This window comes from Neovison vison, chromosome X (genome assembly GCF_020171115.1).
Source record: "Neovison vison isolate M4711 chromosome X, ASM_NN_V1, whole genome shotgun sequence".
In the NCBI taxonomy this organism is placed as follows: Eukaryota; Metazoa; Chordata; class Mammalia; order Carnivora; family Mustelidae; genus Neogale; species Neogale vison.
The window spans coordinates 38,273,563-38,295,646 of record NC_058105.1 but is presented as its reverse complement, the minus strand read 5'-3'; the positions used below and the strand labels follow the sequence as shown (position 1 = coordinate 38,295,646).

At 40.8% G+C, this 22,084-nt stretch overlaps 1 protein-coding gene across 4 annotated transcripts in view; it reads right to left on the bottom strand.

Annotated features, from left to right (window-relative positions):
- ACSL4 (acyl-CoA synthetase long chain family member 4) overlaps positions 1-22,084 on the bottom strand; it is a 114,703-nt gene that overhangs the window by 9,641 nt on the left and 82,978 nt on the right. For all 4 annotated transcript variants that reach the window (XM_044235809.1, XM_044235808.1, XM_044235810.1 and 1 more), the window contains exons 7-15: positions 21,432-21,582; positions 21,156-21,279; positions 17,837-17,908; positions 13,730-13,869; positions 12,450-12,622; positions 10,306-10,380; positions 7,648-7,839; positions 6,267-6,381; positions 1,649-1,806 (exon numbers count right to left, since the gene is read on the bottom strand). In XM_044235809.1, coding sequence (XP_044091744.1) covers positions 1,649-1,806; positions 6,267-6,381; positions 7,648-7,839; positions 10,306-10,380; positions 12,450-12,622; positions 13,730-13,869; positions 17,837-17,908; positions 21,156-21,279; positions 21,432-21,582 — 1,200 coding nt within the window. The remainder of the gene's footprint in view (positions 1-1,648; positions 1,807-6,266; positions 6,382-7,647; positions 7,840-10,305; positions 10,381-12,449; positions 12,623-13,729; positions 13,870-17,836; positions 17,909-21,155; positions 21,280-21,431; positions 21,583-22,084) is intronic.

Here is a 22,084-nt window from a genome sequence, read left to right as displayed (position 1 = left end):
TTTCTGTACTGTCTAGTATTTTATGATGAATATACATAACCTAATCAGGAAAATGATGTCTTCATTTTTTAGAAGGGAAAGCAACAGGTTAAAACTAGGTTAATAGCTTCCTAATAAACATGAAGAGTTGGGTGCCTTGTTGGCTCAGCTGTTAAGCATCTGCCTTTGGCTCAGTTCATGATCTCAGGGTCCTGGAATTGAGCCCCACATCGGGCTCCCTTCTCCATGGGAAACCTGCTTCTCTCTCCCCGCCACTCCCCCTGCCTGTGTTCCCTATCTCGCTGTGTCTCTCTCTGTCACATCAATAAATAAAATCTTTAAAAAAACCACAAACATAAAGAGTTCACAGTTTCTCTCTGTTGCCTTGGAAAGTAACTTAAACAGTTTAAAATAATTTTTTAAATTAAAAAAGGTAGTAACCACAAGGAAACAGCTGAGAGGAGAGAAAGAGGACACTGGGTGAGTATTCAACAAAATTTTGGAAGACCCAAAGCAAACGGACTAATGGAGAGTTGAGGGACTTAAAGCTAACTGCCAAAAAAAGAAAAAAGATATAAAAGCTCACTGTCAACAGAGGACACCAGTGAGAGGCAAATGGACCTCTTGAGCCCATGCCTCTGAAGACAGAGGTGGGGGATACACTGAAAAGAGAGTTCTGGTCCTCAGCCCTTTTTCAGAGGACAGCTCTTCTCCAAGAAGAAAATCTTGCCCTTTTTCAGAGGATTGCTCTTCTCCAAGAAGAAAATCGCCTTGCTCTTCCCCAAGCAGGATGGCAAGAGGTTTACTTTTTGGAAAGGCTGAACGAGAAAGACTCGCGACTCCCAGGACACTAGGTATGACAGAAGGAGGGAACAGAGCTGAAAACAAAAGGATGCTGTGAGGGTAAGAGCCACCCACCCACCCTCAGCCCTTTTCCAATTTCTTCTTTTTGGGCCCCAAATGGGCAGTCATGCTACTATCCTCCAGGCAAGAGACTCAAGAAATCTTTACAGAAATGGGATGACTTCAGATACTAACTTTGAATAACCTCTCAGTGAAGCCCAGTGAGCTCTCCAAACACTATTTTAGTGCCTTGTTCTCAAGTATGAATGGACAGACAGGGACCAATGGGTATAGGAGAGGCTATGAACAAATCAAGCAGGAAGTGGAGCTTGTAGGAAACGAACAATAACAGGAGAAGAATACGCAGAAAAGGAATCCCTTGAACATCCTCGGGGGAATAAGAGGCAACACAGTGAGTGCATTCATTAAAGAGCAATAGGATGCTATTAAAAGAACATGGAGAAAAGAGGAAAGAGCTCTTGAAAATTAAAATTCTTATACTGGAAGTTGGAAATTCAATAGACAGAGAGATGACAAAGTGGAAGGATTCTGCCAGAATATAAAACAAAAAGGACAAGATAGAAAACAAAAGGGAAAAAAGGATAATAAATCTAGAGGATGAAAACAAGAGGTCCAACAACCATATAAAAGTAGTCTCAGATAAAGACACAAACACAGAACTTGGGGGAGAAAAGCCATAAAAAGAGCAGGTTTTAAAAACCCTGTATTATGAAAACAAAATAGACAGACATCTCAAAGAGCCTAATGCATAAGACATCATTAAATGACTTCTAGGTACTTAGTAGACAAGCAATTTCTTACTTACTGGCATTGGCAGCTTCTCTAATTTCTTTCAGTATTTCAGCTTCCATGGCAGGATTATTGCAGATATCAACCCAAGATCCTTCCACTCCTTTCTGTTGTGCCAAAAGTGTCAACCTTTTCTGATTAGGAACCACAAAACTAATCACATAGGACTGATCACTAAAAAATTAGAAAATAACACAAAATGGAAATTAAAACATTGAGAACAATCATTTTTACATTATCGACTTGAACAGTACACATAATTTCAAATACATATTTCTGTTAAGTGTTATAGTTTCATTAAGAAGTAATAAAACCCACGGCACCTGGGTGGCTCAGTCAGTTAAGGGTCTGCCTTCAGCTCAGGTCATGATCCCAGGACCCTGGGATCGAGCCCCACGTTGGGTTCTCTGCTCAGAAGGGTGCTTGCTTCTCCCTCTCCTTGCCATTCCCCCTGCTTGTTCTCTCTCTCTCTCTCTCTCTCTGTGTGTGTGTTAAATAAATAAAATCTTGAAAAAAAAGAAGTAATATAATCCATAGTACTGGTATAAAGATAGACATTTAACCAATGGAACAGAACAGAAAGCCCAGAAATAAATCCCTGCACATATGGTCAAATGATGTTCAATAAGGGTGCCATCACCACTCAATGGGGAAAGGACAGTCTCTTTAACAAATGGGTGTTCAGAGAATTAGATATCCCTTCATAAAGAAATGAAGTTGGACCCTCAGTACACACTACACATGAAAAATAACTCAAAAAGGATCAAGGACTAAATATGTAAGAGGTAAAATTATAAAGTGTCTAAAAGAATATATAGGGGAAAAGATTCATGACACTGGATTTGACAATGCTTTGCCACCCAAAGCAGAGGCAATAAAAGAAAAAACTGATAAATGGGAGTACAATAAAAATTTAAAAATTTCAGGATATCAAAGGACATAGTCAACAGTGTGAAAAGTCAATCTATGGAGCTGGAGAAAGTATTGGCTAGCCATATAGCTGATAAGAAGTTAATATCTAGACTATATAAAGAACTCCTGTAATACAACAGCAAAAAAGAAAAACCAAGTAACCCAATTAAAATATGGCCAAAGACCTAAACTTATAAAACTCCTAAAAGAGTATGGGTAAGCTCCTTGACATCAGCCTTAACAACGTGTGTTGTTGGATTTGGTACCAAAAACAAAGGCAATGAAAGCAAAAATAAACAAGTGGCACTATATCAAACTAAAAAGCTCTGCACAGCAAAGAAAACCATTAACAAAACGAAAAGGCAACATACAGAGGTGCCTGGGTGGCTCAGTCAGTTGAGCATCTGATTCCTGATTTTGGCACAGGTCATGAGCTCGAGCCCCACAATGAGCCCCACATTGGGCTCCTCACTCAGTGGGGAGTCTGCTTGAGATCTTCTCTTTCCCTTTTCCCCTCCCCCCCAAATAAATAAACAAATCTTTTAAAAAAAGGCAACCTACAGAATGGGAGAAAGTATTTGAAAATCATTTATCTGGTAATGGGTTAATAACTAAAATGCATGAAGAAGTCCTGCAACTCAAGAGGGAAAAAATCCAATTAAACAATGGGTTGAGGGACACCTGGGTGGCTCAGTGGGTTAAAGCCTCTGCTTTCAGCTTGGGTCATGATCCCAGGGTCCTGGGATCGAGCCCTGCATCAGGTTCTCTGCTCAGTGGGGAGCCTGCTTCCCCTTCTCTCTCTGCCTGCCTCTCTGCCTACTTGTGATCTCTGTCTGTCAAATAAATAAATAAAAATCTTTATTAAAAAATGGGTTGAGGGCGCCTGGGTGGCTCAGTAGGTTAAAGCCTCTGCCTTCAGGTCAGGTCATGATCCCAGGGTCCTAGGATCGAGCCCCGCATCAGGCTCTCTGCTCAGCAGGGAGCCTGCTCCCCCCTCTCTGTGTCTGCCTCTCTGCCTACTTGTGATCTCTGTCCGTCAAATAAATAAATAAAATCTTTTAAAAATGGGTTGAGAAAGCAAATAGACATTTTTCCAAAGATGACATACAAATGGCCAGCAGGCACATGAAAAGGTGCTCAGCATCACTCATCATCAGGGAAATAAATGCAAATCAAAACCACAATAAGATAACATTTCAAGCCTGTCAGTATGGCTATCATCAAAAAGACAGGAGATAACAAGTGTTGGCAAGGATGTGGAGAGAAGGGAACGTGGCACACTGTTGGTGGGAAGGTAAATTGGTGCAGCCGCCATAGAAAACAATGTGGATGTTCCTTAAAAAAAAAAAAAAAAAAAAAAAAAAAAGCAAAACAAAAAATAGAATTACTGTATGATCTAGCAATCCAATTGCTTGGACAAAGAAATATAAATCCAAAGGATATGAAAAGATATTGAAAAGATATCTGAATTCCCATGTTCACTGCCACATTAGTCACAAAAGCCAAGATAGAGAAACAACCTGTGTTCGTCAATGGACGAATGAATAAAGAACATGTTGGGTGTGTACACACACAAAAGGAAATATCATTCAGCTAAGAGAAAGAAACTTTGGCCATTTGTGACAACACAGATGAACCCTGAGGGTGTCATATTAAGTGAAATAAACCAGAGAAAGACAAATATTGCATGGTATCACTTACATGTGGAATCATTAAAAAAAAAAAAAGTGAAACTCAGAATAGAAGTGGTTGCCAGGGACTGGGGGAAATAGGAACAGGTTGGTAAGAGGGTACAAGCTTTCAGCTAGAAGATAGATAGGGTCTGAGGGTCTAATGTAAAGCATGTTGACTACAGTGGATAACACTATATTGTGTAACTTGCAAAGAGAGAACAAATTTTTAATGAGCAAAGGACTTCACACTTCTCCAGAGGTGATACACAAATGGCCAATGAGCATATGAAAAACTGTTCCATGTCACTAATCATTAGCAGGGAGATAGCCCTTCACACCCATTAAGATGACTCCTATCAAAAAAAGAGAAATAAGTGCTGGTGAGGATGTGGAGAAATGTGAACCCTTGAGCAGTGTTGGTAGGAATGTAAAAATGGTGCTGCAGCTGTGGTAAACAGTATGGTGGTTCCTCAAAAGATAAAAAATGTAATGACCAATGACTCGGCAATCCCACATCTGGGTATATATCTGGAAGAACTAAAAGTAGGATCTTGAAGAGATATTTGTATAACCATGTTCATAGCAGTAGGATTCGCAATAGTCAAGAGGCGGAAGCCACCAAAGTTGGCCATTGATGGATGAATAGATACACAAAATATGGTCGATACATCCAATGGAACATTTTTAAAAGATTTTATGTATGTATTTGAGAGAGAGGAAAGAGAAAGAGAGGGAGTATGAGCCAGGGGAGCGGCAGAAGGAGAGGGAGAAACAGACTCCCTCCTGAGCAGGGATCCCAACATGGGGCTTGATCCCAGGACCCTGGGATCATGGTCTTAGCCAAAGGCAGAGGCTTAACCCACTGAGCCACCCAGGTAACCCCATCCAGTGGAACATTACTCAGCCTGAAAAAGGAAGGGAAATTCTGACATCTTCAATATAGATGAACCCTGAGGGCATTATGCTCAGTGAAGGAAGCCAGTCACAAGAGAAATACTGTATGATTCTATTTATATGAGGTATCTAGACTAGTCATATTAACAGAAACAGGAAGGAGAATGGTAGGGGCCAGAGTCTGGGGCCAAGGAAAATGGGGAGTTGTTTAATATCTAGAAAGTTTCAGTTCTGCAAGATAAAAAGTTCCAGAGTCTGACTGCACAATGATGTGAATATACACAACACTAGTCAACTATATACTTAGAAGTGGTTAAGATGATAACTTTTATGTTCTGTGGGGTTTTTTTTACAGTTACATTTTAATTTTATTTATTTATTTGACAGACAGAGATCACAAGTAGGCAGAGAGGCAGGCAGAGAGAGAGGGGAAAAGCAGGCTCCCTACTGAGCAGAGAACCTGAAGTGGGGCTGGATCCCAGGACCCTGAGATCATGACCTGTGCCAAAGTCAGAGGTTTAACCCACCAAGCCACCCAGGCACCCCTACAGTTACATTTTTTAAAGGGTGTGATAAAGCCCCTAAAAATAAACCCTATTAACACACAAAAAAATGGTCTAATCCCTTAGATTTTTTATTTCTAAAACTTGTAGTAGCTGTGTAAACTTCCTAGGAAAATTACTTCACAACTTATCTCAGTTGTTAAGGATGTTCAATGAAGTAAGTTCTGTGGCACAGCTAAGTAATTTAGTAAGACGTTGTAGGTGTTGAAGAATTAGTTAAAATGTATCTGTTAGGGATACCTGGGTGGCTCAGTGGGTTAAGCCGCTGCCTTTGGCTCAGGTCATGATCTCAGGGTCCTGGGATCGAGCCCCGCATCGGGCTCTCTGCTCAGTGGGGAGCCTGCTTCCTCCTCTCTCTCTGCCTACTTGTGCTCTCTCTCTACATCAAATAAATAAATAAAACCTTTTTTAAAAAAATGGCTCCATTATCTCGAATGATCTTCAGGCTGGTTAACTTTCAGAAATGTTTAACATTCCCCAGAGCTGATGAAATGTTGGTGTTTCCCTTATGATTAGAAATGATCAAAATGTCTTCCAGTTGTCCTTCCACCGTGAGTACAAGGAAGCACAAATGCAACTTTTGAAAAATTACCTTTTGGCAAATGCACAGATGTTGTCTATAAGTGGACAATTCTTCAGTGCTGCTTCTACTTTTCCCAGAGATACATATTCTCCTGCTTGCAACTTCACCAGGTCTTTCTTACGATCTGTAAGATGAAAAATGAGGAATGTTAAGTCACCCACAGTCCATTTTATTAAGGTATATACAATTCTGATTTTCTTTCACTCTCACTGCCGTCATCTTGAGTGACAAAGAGAATTCTTCTAAAGTCTCCTAAAATCTTCTTACATATAATGCTTGCCCATGCACATCACTTGAAAAGAAAATACCTAGCTGAAGAAGTACTGGCTAAAATGTTAGACCCCATACAGAATGCTTTGGTATCTTACTATAATCTTAACCACCATAATCAAGTGAATAGAAGGAAAAGGATCTCAGTGCACTCGATTTGAATGGGCGGCTTGGCCCATTATAAGCCATGTGAGCCTGGGCACGTCAGCCGACCGCTCCAACTCTCAGTTTGATCAGAGATATGGACACAAGCATGTAGCACAATGTCAGGCATAGGGAACACAATTAATTAACGTGAATTCCCTATTTCCCATATTTGACATCATCTTGTTGAAACGACAGGGCTCCTGGCACAGGATGGCATGGCTTGAATAATCATCCATTGCCTTAGGACTTTCATACAAGTGCTGGCTTGCCTACCTCTAGCCTAACCCACTCTACATGCCCATAGAAACTACCTTCGATGCCAGGGCAAATAAGGATCAAGGGGAAAAAAAAAAAGCAGGGGAGGGGAAGGGATTGGTTCGAGATTGAACCATGCTTACTGGGGATTTCCCCAGCAGATCTAACTTCTAGATGAAGAACCACTTTTCCTGGGAGATCTCTAACTATATTCAGGTCAGGCATGGGTCCAGGGACAGATTTAAATGGACCACTGGAGATACAACTGAGGAAATCTGATGGCTTGAAAAGGACTGGACTGGGACCCTACAGACTGGTCCTTGCCAGCTAGCTCGCTGAATTTTACTTTCAGGTTCTGCCTGCTTAAAGTGAACAGCATAAAGGCACTCTTGGAGTTCAAAGTCTATCTCAGTTGGCTCAGTGAGGGCAGTGTCAAACCAACCGACATTCTCAGAAGAATGGACTGCTATTGAGAATTTACAATTTTCTAAGGTTCAGGGATAACTGGGGCTATATAAATAGCCACTAGGGAAAGTAATGTGTCCACACTGCTTCTCGAGTGGGGAGGTAACTGGTGAGGGATTCTATTCTGTGGTGTTCTACGGTATTCTAGGTAGGGTATGTTACAGTAGATGGTTATACAGTGCCATGTGTAGTTGACCAAAAAAACCCTCTTTTGTGCAATCTTTGTGTTCATGCAAAATGAGAATACACTGACCTATAATCTGCAAACATCCATCAGGATGAAATTCTCCAATATCACCAGTACAAAACCACCTTTGGCCATTTTCATCCACAGAATAATCCTCTGCTGTTTTCTCCTCATTCTTAAAATAGCCCATGGAGATATTCTGTCCACCAATTACAATTTCACCTCTGGGGTTCGGCTTGTCGTGAATTGTATAACCGCCTGGAAGTCATTAAATGAAATTAGTTACTGTTCTAACACAGAATGTACTTGCATTAATTCTTAAAACTCTTACACTGATTCTGTGGATCAAATTTTCTGTCAGATCTGGTGAGAATATTAGTTTATGTTTATTCACATGGATGTGAGGACCATGGGTAACTGTAATTTCAGAAGGAGCAAGGAAGGCTCGATGATAATCACCAGCCACCAACTATACCAAACCTCCCCAGCCAGTGTGAAAAAATTTTCACACTTCAAAATGGGCTTCATAGAGCTCTGTTAAGACAAAAGTACCCCCAAGAAGGGTAACACCTGAAGCTGTTATAAGTTACTAGTATGCGGTCATCGGTGTATTTCAGATTGTTTCCCTAAAGACGTTTTATTTGCCTAATCTTGTTTAAATTTTTGTTAGTAACATACAGTGCAGTATTGGTGTCAGGAGCAGAATTTAGCGTCTCATCGCTTACACATACCCAGTGCCCATCACAAGTGCCCTCCTTAATCCCCATCCCCCATCTAGCCTCTCCCCCACCCACTTCCCTCCATTAATGCTGTTTGCTCTCTATCGTTAAGGGTCTCTTAGGGTTTGTTTCTTTCTCTCCTTTTTTTTTTTTAAAAGATTTTGTTTTAGACAGAGAGAGAGAGAGAAAGAGTATGCACACATGCACGCATGCATGAGCGGGAGGAGGGGCAGAGGGAGTAGCAGACTCCCTGCTGAGCAGGGAGCCAGATGCTAGGCTCCATCCCAGGACCCCGGGATCATGACCTGAGCTGAAGGCAGATCCATAACGGACTGAGCTACCCAGGCACCTCCCTTTCTCTCTCTCCCTTTCTCTCTCTCATGTACCTGAGTACATGTACATGCACTCACTCTTTTTTAAGGTTTTAATACAAGAGAGCAGGTAGAAAGAGGGAAAGGGAGGCTAGGAGAAAAAGGAGGGAAACTTTATTTTCTTAACTTTGCCTATGACCAGTCATGACTTTAAAAGTGAGAACACTGAAATAATTGACAATAACTCCAAAATATCTTACCACTACTCATTACCTGTTTATTACTGAATAAAACTTACTTGCTTACCTGAAGGGAAATATACAAAAATCTGAATTCATAATCTGAGATGTTGATTGGATTTTATGTCCTAAAACAATTAAAGCTGCTCTTAAAAATTTTAAACTAGTCAGTATTTGAATTGGACGAAACCCACTGTACATAAAACATTACGATCATTCCTATTCTAGAGAGCAAAGGTTCCTTCACAGCAAGAAAAATTCCCAAATACATTTGCACAAATGGACCCACTCCCCCAATGAATATTAAGGCTCAATGCCAGAAAATCAGAAACAAAAATTACAGGCAAAATTTGCCTTACCAAGTTGTAGCAATATACCTCGTTTCTCTGATTTCACTGCCTCATAAATAACCCATCGAACAAAAACAATTGTGATGCTGAGACTCAATAGAGCCAGACCCATATTCCCTGTATTCTCTCCAGATTTCTATCCTAGAATTGGAATGTCACGACCATGGGAGGACTCATTCCCAAGATGCAAAACTCTTGGGAATCCAACTGGATTTTAAATGTGGTTCAGTGGCCATTTGCTTGTGAAGCACTGAAACAATATACATCTTAAGAAAGTCGAAGAAGAGAAACAATTTTAGGGACTTCAAGTATATGTCAGATAAAGCCCATTCATTTTCTTGAGTTTGAACAACCTAGGGGAATTGTCCTAAAAGGTAACTAACCGGTCCTTTAAATTTTCAGTCTACGGCTCCATCCCAAGGTGAATATTCCCTTTTAAAATTTTAAGTTTCTAATTACTTTTGCTTCATCTGGCAAAGCCAGACTGCTAATTACTTTGCAGTTAATGCACATATTTCGTATTTGTCACACTTTCTTCAGGTACACTGGTTCACTTTTGCCTTCAGCTGATTTAGAAAAAGGATTATTGCCGATGTCTGTAAAGCCCAGGCTCCTCTTTGTAGTCACATATAAAAATAAAATTATACAAATAGCTGGAGAATTGAATCTCAACTGTGAAAATATTTCCTGGGGTCAAAAGCTAAGGGGTTGTTGGTGTGTGTGTGTGTGTGTGTGATCAGTCACTCAATCCCCTAACAATCTGAGGATTCATTTCCCAGCCCCAACCTCCTCACTAGCAAAGTTGAGCTTCAAAAGATGGGATAAATCTTCTCCAAACCTAGGGAATGGCCCACTAAGAATGTTTTTCCTCTTTACCATCAAGTTTTCTCAAGTTCAGAATCACCACGCCTGTATTCTAGAGATTTTCTTTTCCTCTTCGGAACCTGACGATGTTACCAAGGAGAAAGCAAGCACGGGGTATGAGCAGCAGAAAAGACTCACACAGCACCACAGACCACCTAACACTTTAAGGACTGGGCATCTTGAGGCTCAAGGTGGTGTGCAGCATATCTAGAACCAGTGGAGCTTGTCATAAAACTCTTACCTTCCTGCCAGTCTTTTAGCTTAATTTCACAGCAAATGAGAGGGGCTCCAACTCTGCCAGTAGTATAGTCAGTAACTATGAGGGAAAATGAAACAAAGAGATTAGCATACCACATTTCAGACCCACCTGAGACCAGCAATACTGGAGTCCAAGCCAGAGTCTCACAGATGACAGAAGAGAGGCCATCGTGAGTGCACTGCAAAGTGCGGTCAGGGTTTCGAAATCTCAAGCTCATTTCAACAGTGCAATCAATTCCAGCTGTTGTTCCATCATTTTTGCTTCTCACGGGCTATATTTGAAGTACAAATGAAGTACAAAGCCCTCTGGTAAAGGAGAGCTCGCTCCACCATGACCTACCTAGGATTACAGTAAGACAGATTTGGAGTGGAATTCCTTCTCTACCATTCACTGACTGGCTGTGCAACTTGACAAATTACTTAACCCCACTAAGCCTCCATTTCCTCATCTATTAAATGGGGAGAGTAAGAAAACCTACTTCTTAATAGGGATATATGCTATAGGGATTAAATGAGATGATGTGTGGAAGGTGCTTAGTACTTCCTAGCACAAACTAAGTTTTCGATGAACCTTAGATGTTTTTACCAAACATGAGGATGACAATGATGACGATATTCTTCTTCTGTAAGCTGGAAGTCCTGCTATTCATAATCAATTATTTATAGATAGCCAGTAATGTACCTAGCATTATATTAAATACTGAAAAGAGAAAACACATAAAGGACCACATGTGTTATGTGCCCTCAGTGACCTTACAAACAACCTACCTGAGCCAAAATGCATGTGAAGCAATTTAGAGCACATTTAAATACTCAAGCGCACAGTCATGGAAGCGAGCACCACGGTTACCTCAGAGACTAGCAAGATCAATGTAAAATGGGGAAAGACTTCACTGAGGAGTCGATCATGAAAAGGCAGCTGTGACCAGTTAGCCAAAGGGCATTCTAAGAGAAGGGAACAGAAGCTACAGAGAGGTGAGAGCAAGAAGGCCCAGATGAGAAAAAGTAAGAAAACTGGCTTGTCTGGAGAGCAAAGCCAGGTACAAGGAGATATGAGAAATCATGGAAAATGACAATGGCTACAATGGCGCCAGATCAAAGATATCTGGAAAGCTCGGCTGACGGGGAATGAAGCAGTGTTTGAGGGGGAGGCGTCTAAAACAAGTACATACAATGAATCCAAAGTGCAATCATGGAGGCAAGGCACAGCCGCGGAGAGGCTGTTACAGCAGAGCAGAGTGAAGTAATAAAAGGCGGGATGCCAAAGGCGACATGAAGGGAGGGACCACTCCAGTGAAGAAGTGGGAAGATCTGATCCGAGTTGAAGATATTTAATTAGATGACTTTAAAGTGAATGCTCTGAATGAATTTAATTTAAGGATGCTAAGACCACTGTCACAAACAATTTGTGAGGTGGTGAGATGGTCTGGGATGTTGGATATGATTCTGAACATAATAAACATAAAGTGAAAGTGGGATGATCCCCCAAATATTACCATACCCAGTATTTCCCAATCCAAGATGATTTTGCCCCTTGGGGGATATTTGGTAATGTTTCCAGTTATTCCACTGCCATAACTGGGAGGAGTGAGTTACCCCTGCTATCCATTCATCCAGCCGCTGAACAACTTACGACACACCAGACAGCCCAAACAATAAAGAACTCTCTGGTTCAGGATTTCAGTAGTGCCAGCCCAAACAATAAAGAACTCTCTGGTTCAGGATTTCAGTAGTGCCAAAGTTGAGATGCCATGGGATGATGGAAACGACAGAAGAGAAAACAAACAAGAAGTCAGGGAGGGAACATGTGTTCAAGTGGGAGCATGAACATGATACTTTATTCTAAGAGTGCAGTTCTCTGAGGAAGGAATCATTTGGAGAGACAAGTTTAAAGGCCCAGGGTGACAGAATTCTGAGGACTGACAAAATGGCATAAATATTTACAAGGCTTAAAAATAAAGGGCACATGTGATAGTTCACTTAAAAGTTACTAAAAATCTTCAGGTTTGCCCTGAACCTGATATCACGTAATGAGGTATAAAAATACCATAGTTCCTAAAGCTAATGCAAATGGGTTTTATCAGCACCAACTAACATTGAATTATTTGCCACGTTACCAACACTTACCTTCAGTAACTGTCCCAGCACCACACGATTCTGTGAGTCCGTAACCCTGACCCACTGGGCAACAGAAGCAGACATTCATGAATCGGTGTGTCTGTGGTGACAGTGGCGCTCCGCCAGACAGCATCATACGGACATTCCCCCCCAGCAAAGCCTTTACCTTCTTAAACAGTAACCTTGAGAAAATGAAAAAGGAGGAGGGATTGTTTTAATGCATGCATTTGTTATTCTTGGTGACATCCTAATTTATAAGCTCTGAGCAAGACTGCTCAACTTGGCTGGACACCTAAGTTTGAGAACCATGGTGGTAATTAATGAGAGGTTAACAAAGTGACAACTAGTAACACTTTAAAAAAAAGGCAGAAAAATGCCAGATGGTAGTGACACCTGTGGTGAGCCCAGCATAACATCCAGAGAGGTTGAATCATTATGTGATATGCCTGAAACTAAGAGAACATTATGTGCCAACTGTACTTTAATTTTTAAAAATGTCAGAGAAACTCTTAAAAAAGCAAAAAAGAGTGCAGTGTCGGGAAATTGCTTTGACATACAGTAAATGAAAGAAAATGATGTCATTGAAAGAAATAAATTACAGCTCTCTTTAGAACATTTAGTTATCAACTTCTCTTAATGCAAAATGTTTCCCCATCTCCACTCTCCTAGCACTGCACTTTAAAAATTTTTAATTATTATTATTTTTTTATTTGACAGACGGAAATCACAAGCAGACAGAGAGGGAGAGAGGGAAGCAGGCTCCCGGCTAAGCAGAGAGCCTGATGTGGGGCTCGATCCCAGGACCCTGGGATCATGACCTGAGCCGAAGGCAGAGGCTTTAACCCACTGAGCCACTCAGGCGCCCCTAGCACTGCACTTTAAAAAGCCGTTATAGTCATATACCTATTATACTGTTCTATGAAGACAATACATTGGAAACTTTATGCAGAATAAAATCTTGAGTATCACTTTTAGTTAGACATGACCTTTTTTAAACTCAAATGTCTTGATTTGAAAGTCTAGATTTTCTTCACAAGACCAAATTTTATAATTGAATCTTAACTATTCACTCGATTATTAAAATCTATTAAATTGCCACAATCAGAGCTTGGGGTTCTCTGTGTTGGCTGTGTAAGTAATGAGGGTTAGAAATGAATAAAAGAGAAATGCAAACCTTATGATGATGGTGCTGATGCTCAAACTAACTTAACTTGCCAGTTACTCAGTTTCCAGATGGAAACACACAAGACCTAAAGGCTCACACTATAGAGTCTATCAAATGTACTTACAGATTGCAAAGTGGTGCATCATATCCCTTTTTGATCTGTTCCAATTTGTAATCATACCCAATCTTGAACAGTGTTTTCTGAATATAATTCATCTCTTGGACTTTGCTCATAACATTCTTATAAATTCTATCCATGATTTCCTAAAAGGTAAGCACAATAATCAATAATCTGAAAAGAATTACACCAACACTAAGACAGTCTTTAGTTGAAGATACCTTGTTTACAACATCTTAGGTAAAAGTCTTCACTATAATAGATATGTGTATTACATAATTAATTTCACTGAATTTACTTGTTCACTATTTCAAAAAGACTAGGAGTTTTTCAGTTCTATGCACTAAGTTTACCTAATTTTTTTAAAAAATGTTAACTAACTAGAGTGTAAAAAATTCATTCTCCTCCCACATAAAAAACTTTTTAATGCTTTTCTTTCACATATATTCATTTATTTTCAAAAAACACCAAAATACCATGTTGAACCTAATCCTGATGTTTTTCTCACTACTACCTTGTGACTGTTAGAGCATGGCAGAGAGATTTACAGAGCTTCTTAAGAGTTTACTCATACAGTTTTCTAAAGTTCGATGTCCCTATAATTTAGATATTTTGATTCCCTTTCAACAGAAGCTAAGACAACAAAAAAGAATAGGTTTCTTGCTCATAGCTCCTTGGGAAATTAAACATAGAACTAGGTTTGGGATATAGGGATTCCCAAAATAGTATATTAAAAAAATAAAACAGACAAGCAAAAAGGCCCAGACTATCACTCAATGTTTTCTTGAAATGACTTAGCACAAATTAGTAAGAATTGTTGCACAAAGTATATCTATTTACAAATACCTGGTTAAATATTTGAAGTATCAATCAGTATAAATTCAGTTGTGCTACCATAAATGACTTTAGGAATGGCTCCTCCCATATCAGAATAGAGCCATTCACAAATGAAGACAACAAAACCATCTCTTGCATTCTGCTCCATGAAATAAGGCAGACGGAAAAAGACAAATATTGTATGATCTCACTTATACATGGAGCCGAACTTAGCAACAGAGAGTAGACTGGTGGTTGCCAGAAGTTAGGGGGTGGGGGGAAATGGGGAGATGTTGGTCCAAGGGCTTATAAAATTACAGGTAGAAGATGAGTTACGTCCTGGGGATGTAACATACAGCACAGCATGGTGACCACAGCTAACAAGAATGTATTGTATATTCGAAAGCTGCTAGAAGAGTAGGTCTTTCAAGACCTACATTGATGTTCTCATTGCTCACAGACATACACACACACACACACACACACACGGTAACTATGTGAGGCGATGGGTGTGTTAAGTAATCATTTCACAATATCTGCAAATATCAAATCATCACACTGTACACCCTGAACTAACATAATGCTACGTCAATTGTATCTCAGTAAAGCTGGCGGGGGAGCAGAGAAGCTACCTCAGCATTCAAGCATGGGACAGCGTCGTTCTGTCCATTTCCACAGATGGAAGCATTATTACAGAACTGAAATATTTGTCTAGATCTGTGATTGAGAAATTCCAAAACTTCCCTGGAAGGATTTTAATATCCTGTAACTGTCCCTCTGAAAAAAGTGAATGGGATGTTGGGTGGAAAAAAAGCATATGGGAGTGAGACAGATGTATGAGAAGTAGCCCCCCCGCTGCCCTGCTCCTTCCAGTAGATACGAGTCATGAGCACAGAAAGGCCTCAATGAGGAAGGAACACAAACAGTATGGTTGCAATGAGTTGGCAGGATTTATTGTTAGCCCATTAAGTCACCCTTCAGTTCAACCTAATAATTACATGATGTTCAACTGAGTCACTGCTTACAAGAAGCAGCGATTTATTCTAAATTCTGTGAATATACGATACTAAATGGATTTTTTGTTCTGACCCAGGAAAGAAATTAACTCAGATAATAGAATCTATCAGTTCTCAGCAAAAAAGATTTTTTAAAGGCCTATTTGTAGAGGAGTAGGAAGAACTAAGGGAACCAACAAAGTTGGGTGAAGCATCAATGGACCAGCAACATGGGGATTGTTTACTATCCCTAGGCCTGAAGAAGTAAGTGGAGAGAAGTATCATTGGAACTAATAAGGACTACAGCCATGGGCAAGGCCTGGTTATGGCTAGTGGGAAAGAAGAGACTGTCCAATGGGCACCTGACCACGTCCCCAAATCACAGGCCAGGAGGAAAGGAGGAAAGTATGCAGAGCACCCCTCCACCCCTCCCCATGCCTCCATGCCCCATGACCTCTCCTGAGTGCCAATAATTTCACTGAAGCCAACCACAAATCAGAAGACAAGCAAGCCCTGATAATTCATCCACAGAAGCGACCCTTTCAAGACACAAAGCAAAGAAGAATGGACGATGGGCAATTGGAAGATACACAGCATAACTAACTCCTGCTTATCTTCAGACCTAAATTCGGACATTACTTCCTGTAGTCCTTGCCCTTTTCCTTCCCTTTGTTCTCTGATATGATTTACTAAAGATTCCTGTACTTTGGGTAATAAAGCCAAAATACTGTCTCCCAAAATGAAACAATCCTAAATAGATAAGCACAGTTAAGTCCACTGATTCTGGGATCACTGTAGTTAAGAAGACTCAGGTCACACTTGAACTTTAGCACCTGCGGGCTCTGTGACTTCAGGCAAGTTTTTTTCCTTTAAAAAAACTGGAAAAACCCAACCCATCTATAGCACAGTGCCTGGAACACAGTAAGTACCTTGTGCTACCTATCACCAGTGTCACTTTCTTAGGCTTTAGTGAGAAGATTCTTGCAGTTGGTAAACATGCTGAATCCCACAGCACCTCTAAATAAAAAGGCAAAGGCCACTCTGAACTACCCTAATTTTTTGGTTATTTGGTAATTTTGTAATTAGGAGCTAGGAAAAAAAAAGTAACTTCTATCTGTAATTCTTAGAAAACTTGGGCCAAACACTTCATGATCTAATCTCTGACTTTCCGTGTGCAAAAAGAGTTCTGAGAAAGATACTGGGATAAGTCTTAAAATCTGATGATAATACAAGCAAGTCATGATACACAGTCCCACCGCAGTTGCCAAGCCTAAAAGTACTAGAATATATTTCACTCTGCAAATTGGAAACACTGTGTTAAATATTTCAGAATTTATTATTAAAAGGTCAAAAAATGGGGCACCTGGGTAACTCAGTCGGATAAGTGTCTAACTTCGGCACAGATCATGATCCCAGGCTTCTGGGATACTACCCCATTGGGCTCCCCGCTCAGTGGGGAGTCTGCTTCTCCCTCTTCCTCTGCTCCTCCCCTCCCACTACGCTCACAGCTTATGCTCTCTCTCCTCTCTAATAAATAAAATATTTTTTTAAAAAAAGACCAAAAACTATAATGTCTTCCTTTTCATAAAAGAAACTATTTCACATAAGGATTTTAAATATCTAGAAGAGCTTCACTTTGGAAGCTCTCTCCAGTGCCACTTTTCCTGGTCACCGTAAGGGTCGGGAGGCTCGGATTCGAGACTCAGTTTCCTAACCTTGGATAAGCTGCTTCAGTTCTCTGGGATGGCCTACATTCCCTCCGTTTTTGTTTTTTTTTAATTTGTGATGAAACAGAAATGATCTATAGGATAAACTTGTACCTTTGAAACATGACTGATTCTCACATGAGGTGATCCGAACTCAGGTCATTTTCAGCCCCTAATTTTAAAGTATCAGCAACACTAGCAGGCATACATTTCAGAAGCTTGCCAGCTCTCCCCTCTCAATACTTATTAAAGCTTTTAATGAACACATTTGCCATAATTTCAACATAGTAAAATTAACATTTAAAACCGTACACAGGGGCACCTGGGTGGCTCAGTGGGTTAAAGCCTCTGCCTTCAGCTCAGGTCGTGATCCCAGAGTCCTGGGATGGAGCCCCGCATAGGGCTCTCTGCTCAGCGGGGAGCCTGCTTCCCCCTCTCTCTCTGCCTGCCTCTCTGCCTACTTGTGATCTCTCTCTCTCTCTCTGTTGAATAAATAAATAAAATCTTTTTTAAAAACCGTACACAAATCCCTAAAGGTATTACCTTTTAAAAAGTCCAAGTGCGAGCAGTAAAGAACATTTACATTCTGTACTCACCGGAACAGCTGCCATGAGTGTAGGCTTCAGTACAGTGCAATCCCCTTTGCTTCCTTTTTTAATTTTGCTGGACTATAGCAAAGACAAAGTAAATAGGATGAGGAAAACCAATCTTCACCAAAAATGTTGTAATTCAAATATCAACGATGACAGTGACAGAAATTTACACATGGAATTCATCTACTGTCCTGGGAGTTATCAGAACTATCATAACCTACAAAAGTCTAAAGCATAAGTGCTTTATTGCTTTGGTCCATAGATTATTTCTTCTAGGACATTTCAGCCTTCTTTAGAGCAGAAACGCTGATTCAGAATGAAGAAGAATGGGATATTTTGGTAAATTGAGCATTAATATTTATGACATAATGACCATAACACAAATCATCCATTAGGGGAAGAAAAAAAAAGGAAAAACAGAAGCCCTCCACTGAGGTAGATGGGGCACTAAAATAAAATTGAGAATACTTTTGGGGAGGTGAATCATGAGAGACTATGGACTCTGAAAAACAATCTGAGGGGTTTGAAGTGGCGGGGGGGGTGGGAGGTTGGGGTACCAGGTGGTGGGTATATGGAGGGCACGGATTGCATGGAGCACTGGGTGTGGTGAAAAAATAATGAATACTGTTTTTCTGAAAATAAATAAATTAATTAAAAAAAAAGAAGGGAAAAAATTGAGGAAACTTTTAACTCTTTTGGATGAGCCAAATGGTAGAGCCACCTCTCAAAGTCACTGCTGTCAATTAACATCATACCAAAATACTCAAAATTTGGTTAACATTTTGGTCAACAGGATACTGAAGACACTGCCAGTGAACATGGGAGATTTGCACATACATATGTCAATGTGTATGTACTACTTCTTTCTTTTGTTTTCCTTCTTATACACATAAATACTGTTTGGGATTTCAAATGTCAGATCAATAGGTAGAAACAATGATGAAGGAGCCCACTGAAAAAGGGAGATGAAAAAGAGATTTCTATTTTCATCTCCCTTAACGTGCCTGAGTGGCTCCATTGGTTAAGCGTCTGACTCCTGATTTCAGCTCAGGTTATGATCTCAGGGTTGTGAGGTCGAGCCCCACATCAGGCTCATGTGCTGGGTGTGGAGCCTGCTTCAGATTCTCTCTCTTGTCTTCCCCCTCTGCTCCCCCTCTCTAAAAAAAATAAATAAAATTTAAAAATAAAAAGTGAAAATAAGAATCTGCTATAATGCAGTTCGCTAGTCTGTAAGCTTAGATGTAGGCTGTGTTAGTTGTGCTGCCACAGGCGGGAAGAAAACCAGTTCTTAAGAAAAAGTGTGATATTCCAGGTAGCACCAGCCTTGTCACACAGAAGGTTCTGCTGGAAGAACTCAATTGCCTTTATCCTACTTTTCTTTGAGATGCACAAAGGACGGGTGCCTGGGTGGCTCAGTGGGTTAAGCCACTGCCTTCGGCTCAGGTCATGATCTCAGGGTCCTGGGATCAAGCCCCGCCTTGGGTTCTCTGCTCAGCAGGGAGCCTGCTTCCTCCTCTCTCTCTCTGCCTGCCTCTCCGCCTACTTGTGATTTCTGTCTGTCAAATAAATAAATAAAATCTTTAAAAAAAAGATGGATAAAGGAAGGGGAGGGGGTGGGAGGTTGGGGGAACAAGGTGGTGGGTATTAGGGAGGGCACGTATCGTATGCAGCACTGGGTGTGGTGCAAAAACAACGAATACTGTTATGCTGAAAAGAAATAAAAAATGTTTTTTCTAATAGAAAAAAAGTCATATTAAACTGAAAACAAACAAACAAAAAAGACGGATAAAGGAAATAAAATAGCTACCTGTTGTTTTGTGTATGTGCAAGCATGTGCACTTTTGCAAGTGGGAACCTATCCCCACACAGGCATACCATACATGGTCGGGGGAGCGCTGCTCTATAGGGAGAAAGATGGGCTCTTAAGTCCTTTGAGAGAGAGTTGCCCTCTGTGTGGTGCTGACCACTTGTCATTTTAGAGAGCCATTCCACAGTAGACGCAGCCTAAAAAGCCCTTCCTCACTTTATTACTCTCTGTAATGACATCAGTTGTCTTGTCTTATTAGGATTGCAGGAACCCTAGTTAGGACATCACAGTGATCTCTGGCTTCATATGTGGTGCCTCTCATCTCCCCACTTTTTCTGATTCCAGACATGAGGGAGATTCCTGGGTCTTAGATGCCTGGAAAAATTTGAGACTCTTTCTTATAAATGTCATTAAAAAGGTAGGTGGGGCATTCACTCCATTGGCCCCCTTCCCTACATGGATGCGACTGGTTTCAGAAAGGCAGTGAAAACAAGGGTTGCTAGTCCCTGGCTTCTGAACTTTCCCAGGGGTGGGGGGGAATCACATTCAAAGCCTACTGAAATGTTTTTCACATTTTGAAAACATTTCAAAACATTAAAAAACCACACTACAGTGCACTGAAACATAATCATCACAGTTCTCCCTCCCTTTCTCCCTTCTTTCCTTCCTTCCTTCCTTTCTTCTTCCCTCCCTCCCTCCCTCCCTTTCCTAAAGGGATTTTTTCTAAAAAATCTGTTTTACAATTCAAACCCCAGTGTTAGTCACAGGTCTATTTTAACTTGACTACATCAGGTGCCATTTACTAGCAGATATTGGTTGTGTAATTTCTAGTGGGCTTAAAGTACATGGGTTTGCTCTACGCGCTGCTGGCCTTGCTACTTGTGAACACGAGGGAGAAGGGAGATCCTGGACCCAGGGCACAAAGCTGAGGCCTGCCTTTGGAGAGGCAACAGAACTTGCCACAATGATGGAAATGTTTGGTACCTGTGCTGTCCAGCGGGGTAGCCAGTAATGACATGCAGCTACTGAGACCTTGAAATGTGGCTACAGCAACTGAAAAATGAGATTTTTCTCATATACTTTTAATTCTTCCTACTTCAGTGTGTGACTAGGGACTACTGCAGTCGACAGCACAGTGCTAGAGAAAACCCGGAGTAAAAACAGGCCCCAATCCCACCACCACAAATTTGCCCCCAAACCCACCACTGTTGATGGATAATGCACCCAAAAGGCCCAGAGCCTTTATATTCTCTATCCTAGCTATCCAAAATCAAAATCTAATAAAGACAAGATGAACTGTTAGTTTCAAAATCGTTTAAAAAAAGATGCAGAAAAAGCAATGCTAACAAATCCACAAGATTCTTTTCTATGGCTACATATCTGCTCATGGGAGCTATTTTTGAACTCAAGGAGAAAGCTTTCATAGAATTAAAATATCTCAAGTTTCTGCAATATGTTGTCAGCCAAACAGTGCAACTTAATCTGATCACGCCAATATAGTGAAAAGCTTGTCACCTGGTCAGAGAGTGTAAGTGGAGAAGAATACCCAATCCTACAGCCATAGGTAAAGCAAGATATCTCTGCGGTCAATTCTAGTACGTGAGCCAGAGGCAAGTAGCCAATGTACGTGTCCTTCGGTCTAAAACAAAATGAGAGAAACATTTTAGCCATTTTTAAAAAGATGTGGTAATTAGCAACATCAAGAGTCTTGTCATTTTAATACAGACTGGGCTCAGGGAAGGCCAAACACGAGCTCTGACTTCTAAGGAGAAAGTGGAATAATTCTCTTACCCCAGTCCGGGAATTCGCTCACACTGGCCAGTCATGCCAGCGATCAGATTGCTATGGTGCATCATCACTCCCTTGGGACGGCCAGTAGAGCCGCTGGTATACATGACAATGGCCATGTCCGAAGGGGTCGGTCTGTTTGGAGGGACGCTCACTAAATAAACGAAAAAGCACCACACTTTTTTCAGTTTAAAAGTTAAACTGCTAAACAAAGATGAAGATTTTTAGGTTTCTGCATCATGATAACCTGTGTAAAACAAATACTCTATACTGATACTCAACGGAAAAATGGTGATTGAATTCTGGTGACCTGAAGTGAAAATTTCAAACTTGATTTGGCCCGTTTTCCAGATACTCAGCCTAATCCCAGTCTACGCCTGCCTTTCAGCAGTGTTATGGAAAGCTATCCAGGACTTTGAAGAATTGGGAGAATAGAGTATTGTGCACAGGCGCCTCAGGTTTCAGTCTTCCCATCTTTAAAATGAGACAGTTGGACCTGATTGTGGTTCTTAACCACTGGTGGGCATGAGAATCACAAAATACCATCTATATCTCTGGTCCCTAGCTTGGAACATTCTGTGTCTGGGATGGAGCAAAGGCTCGACAGGTGACACTCATACAGGCCCCTAATTGGAAACCACTGGACTTGATCTTTT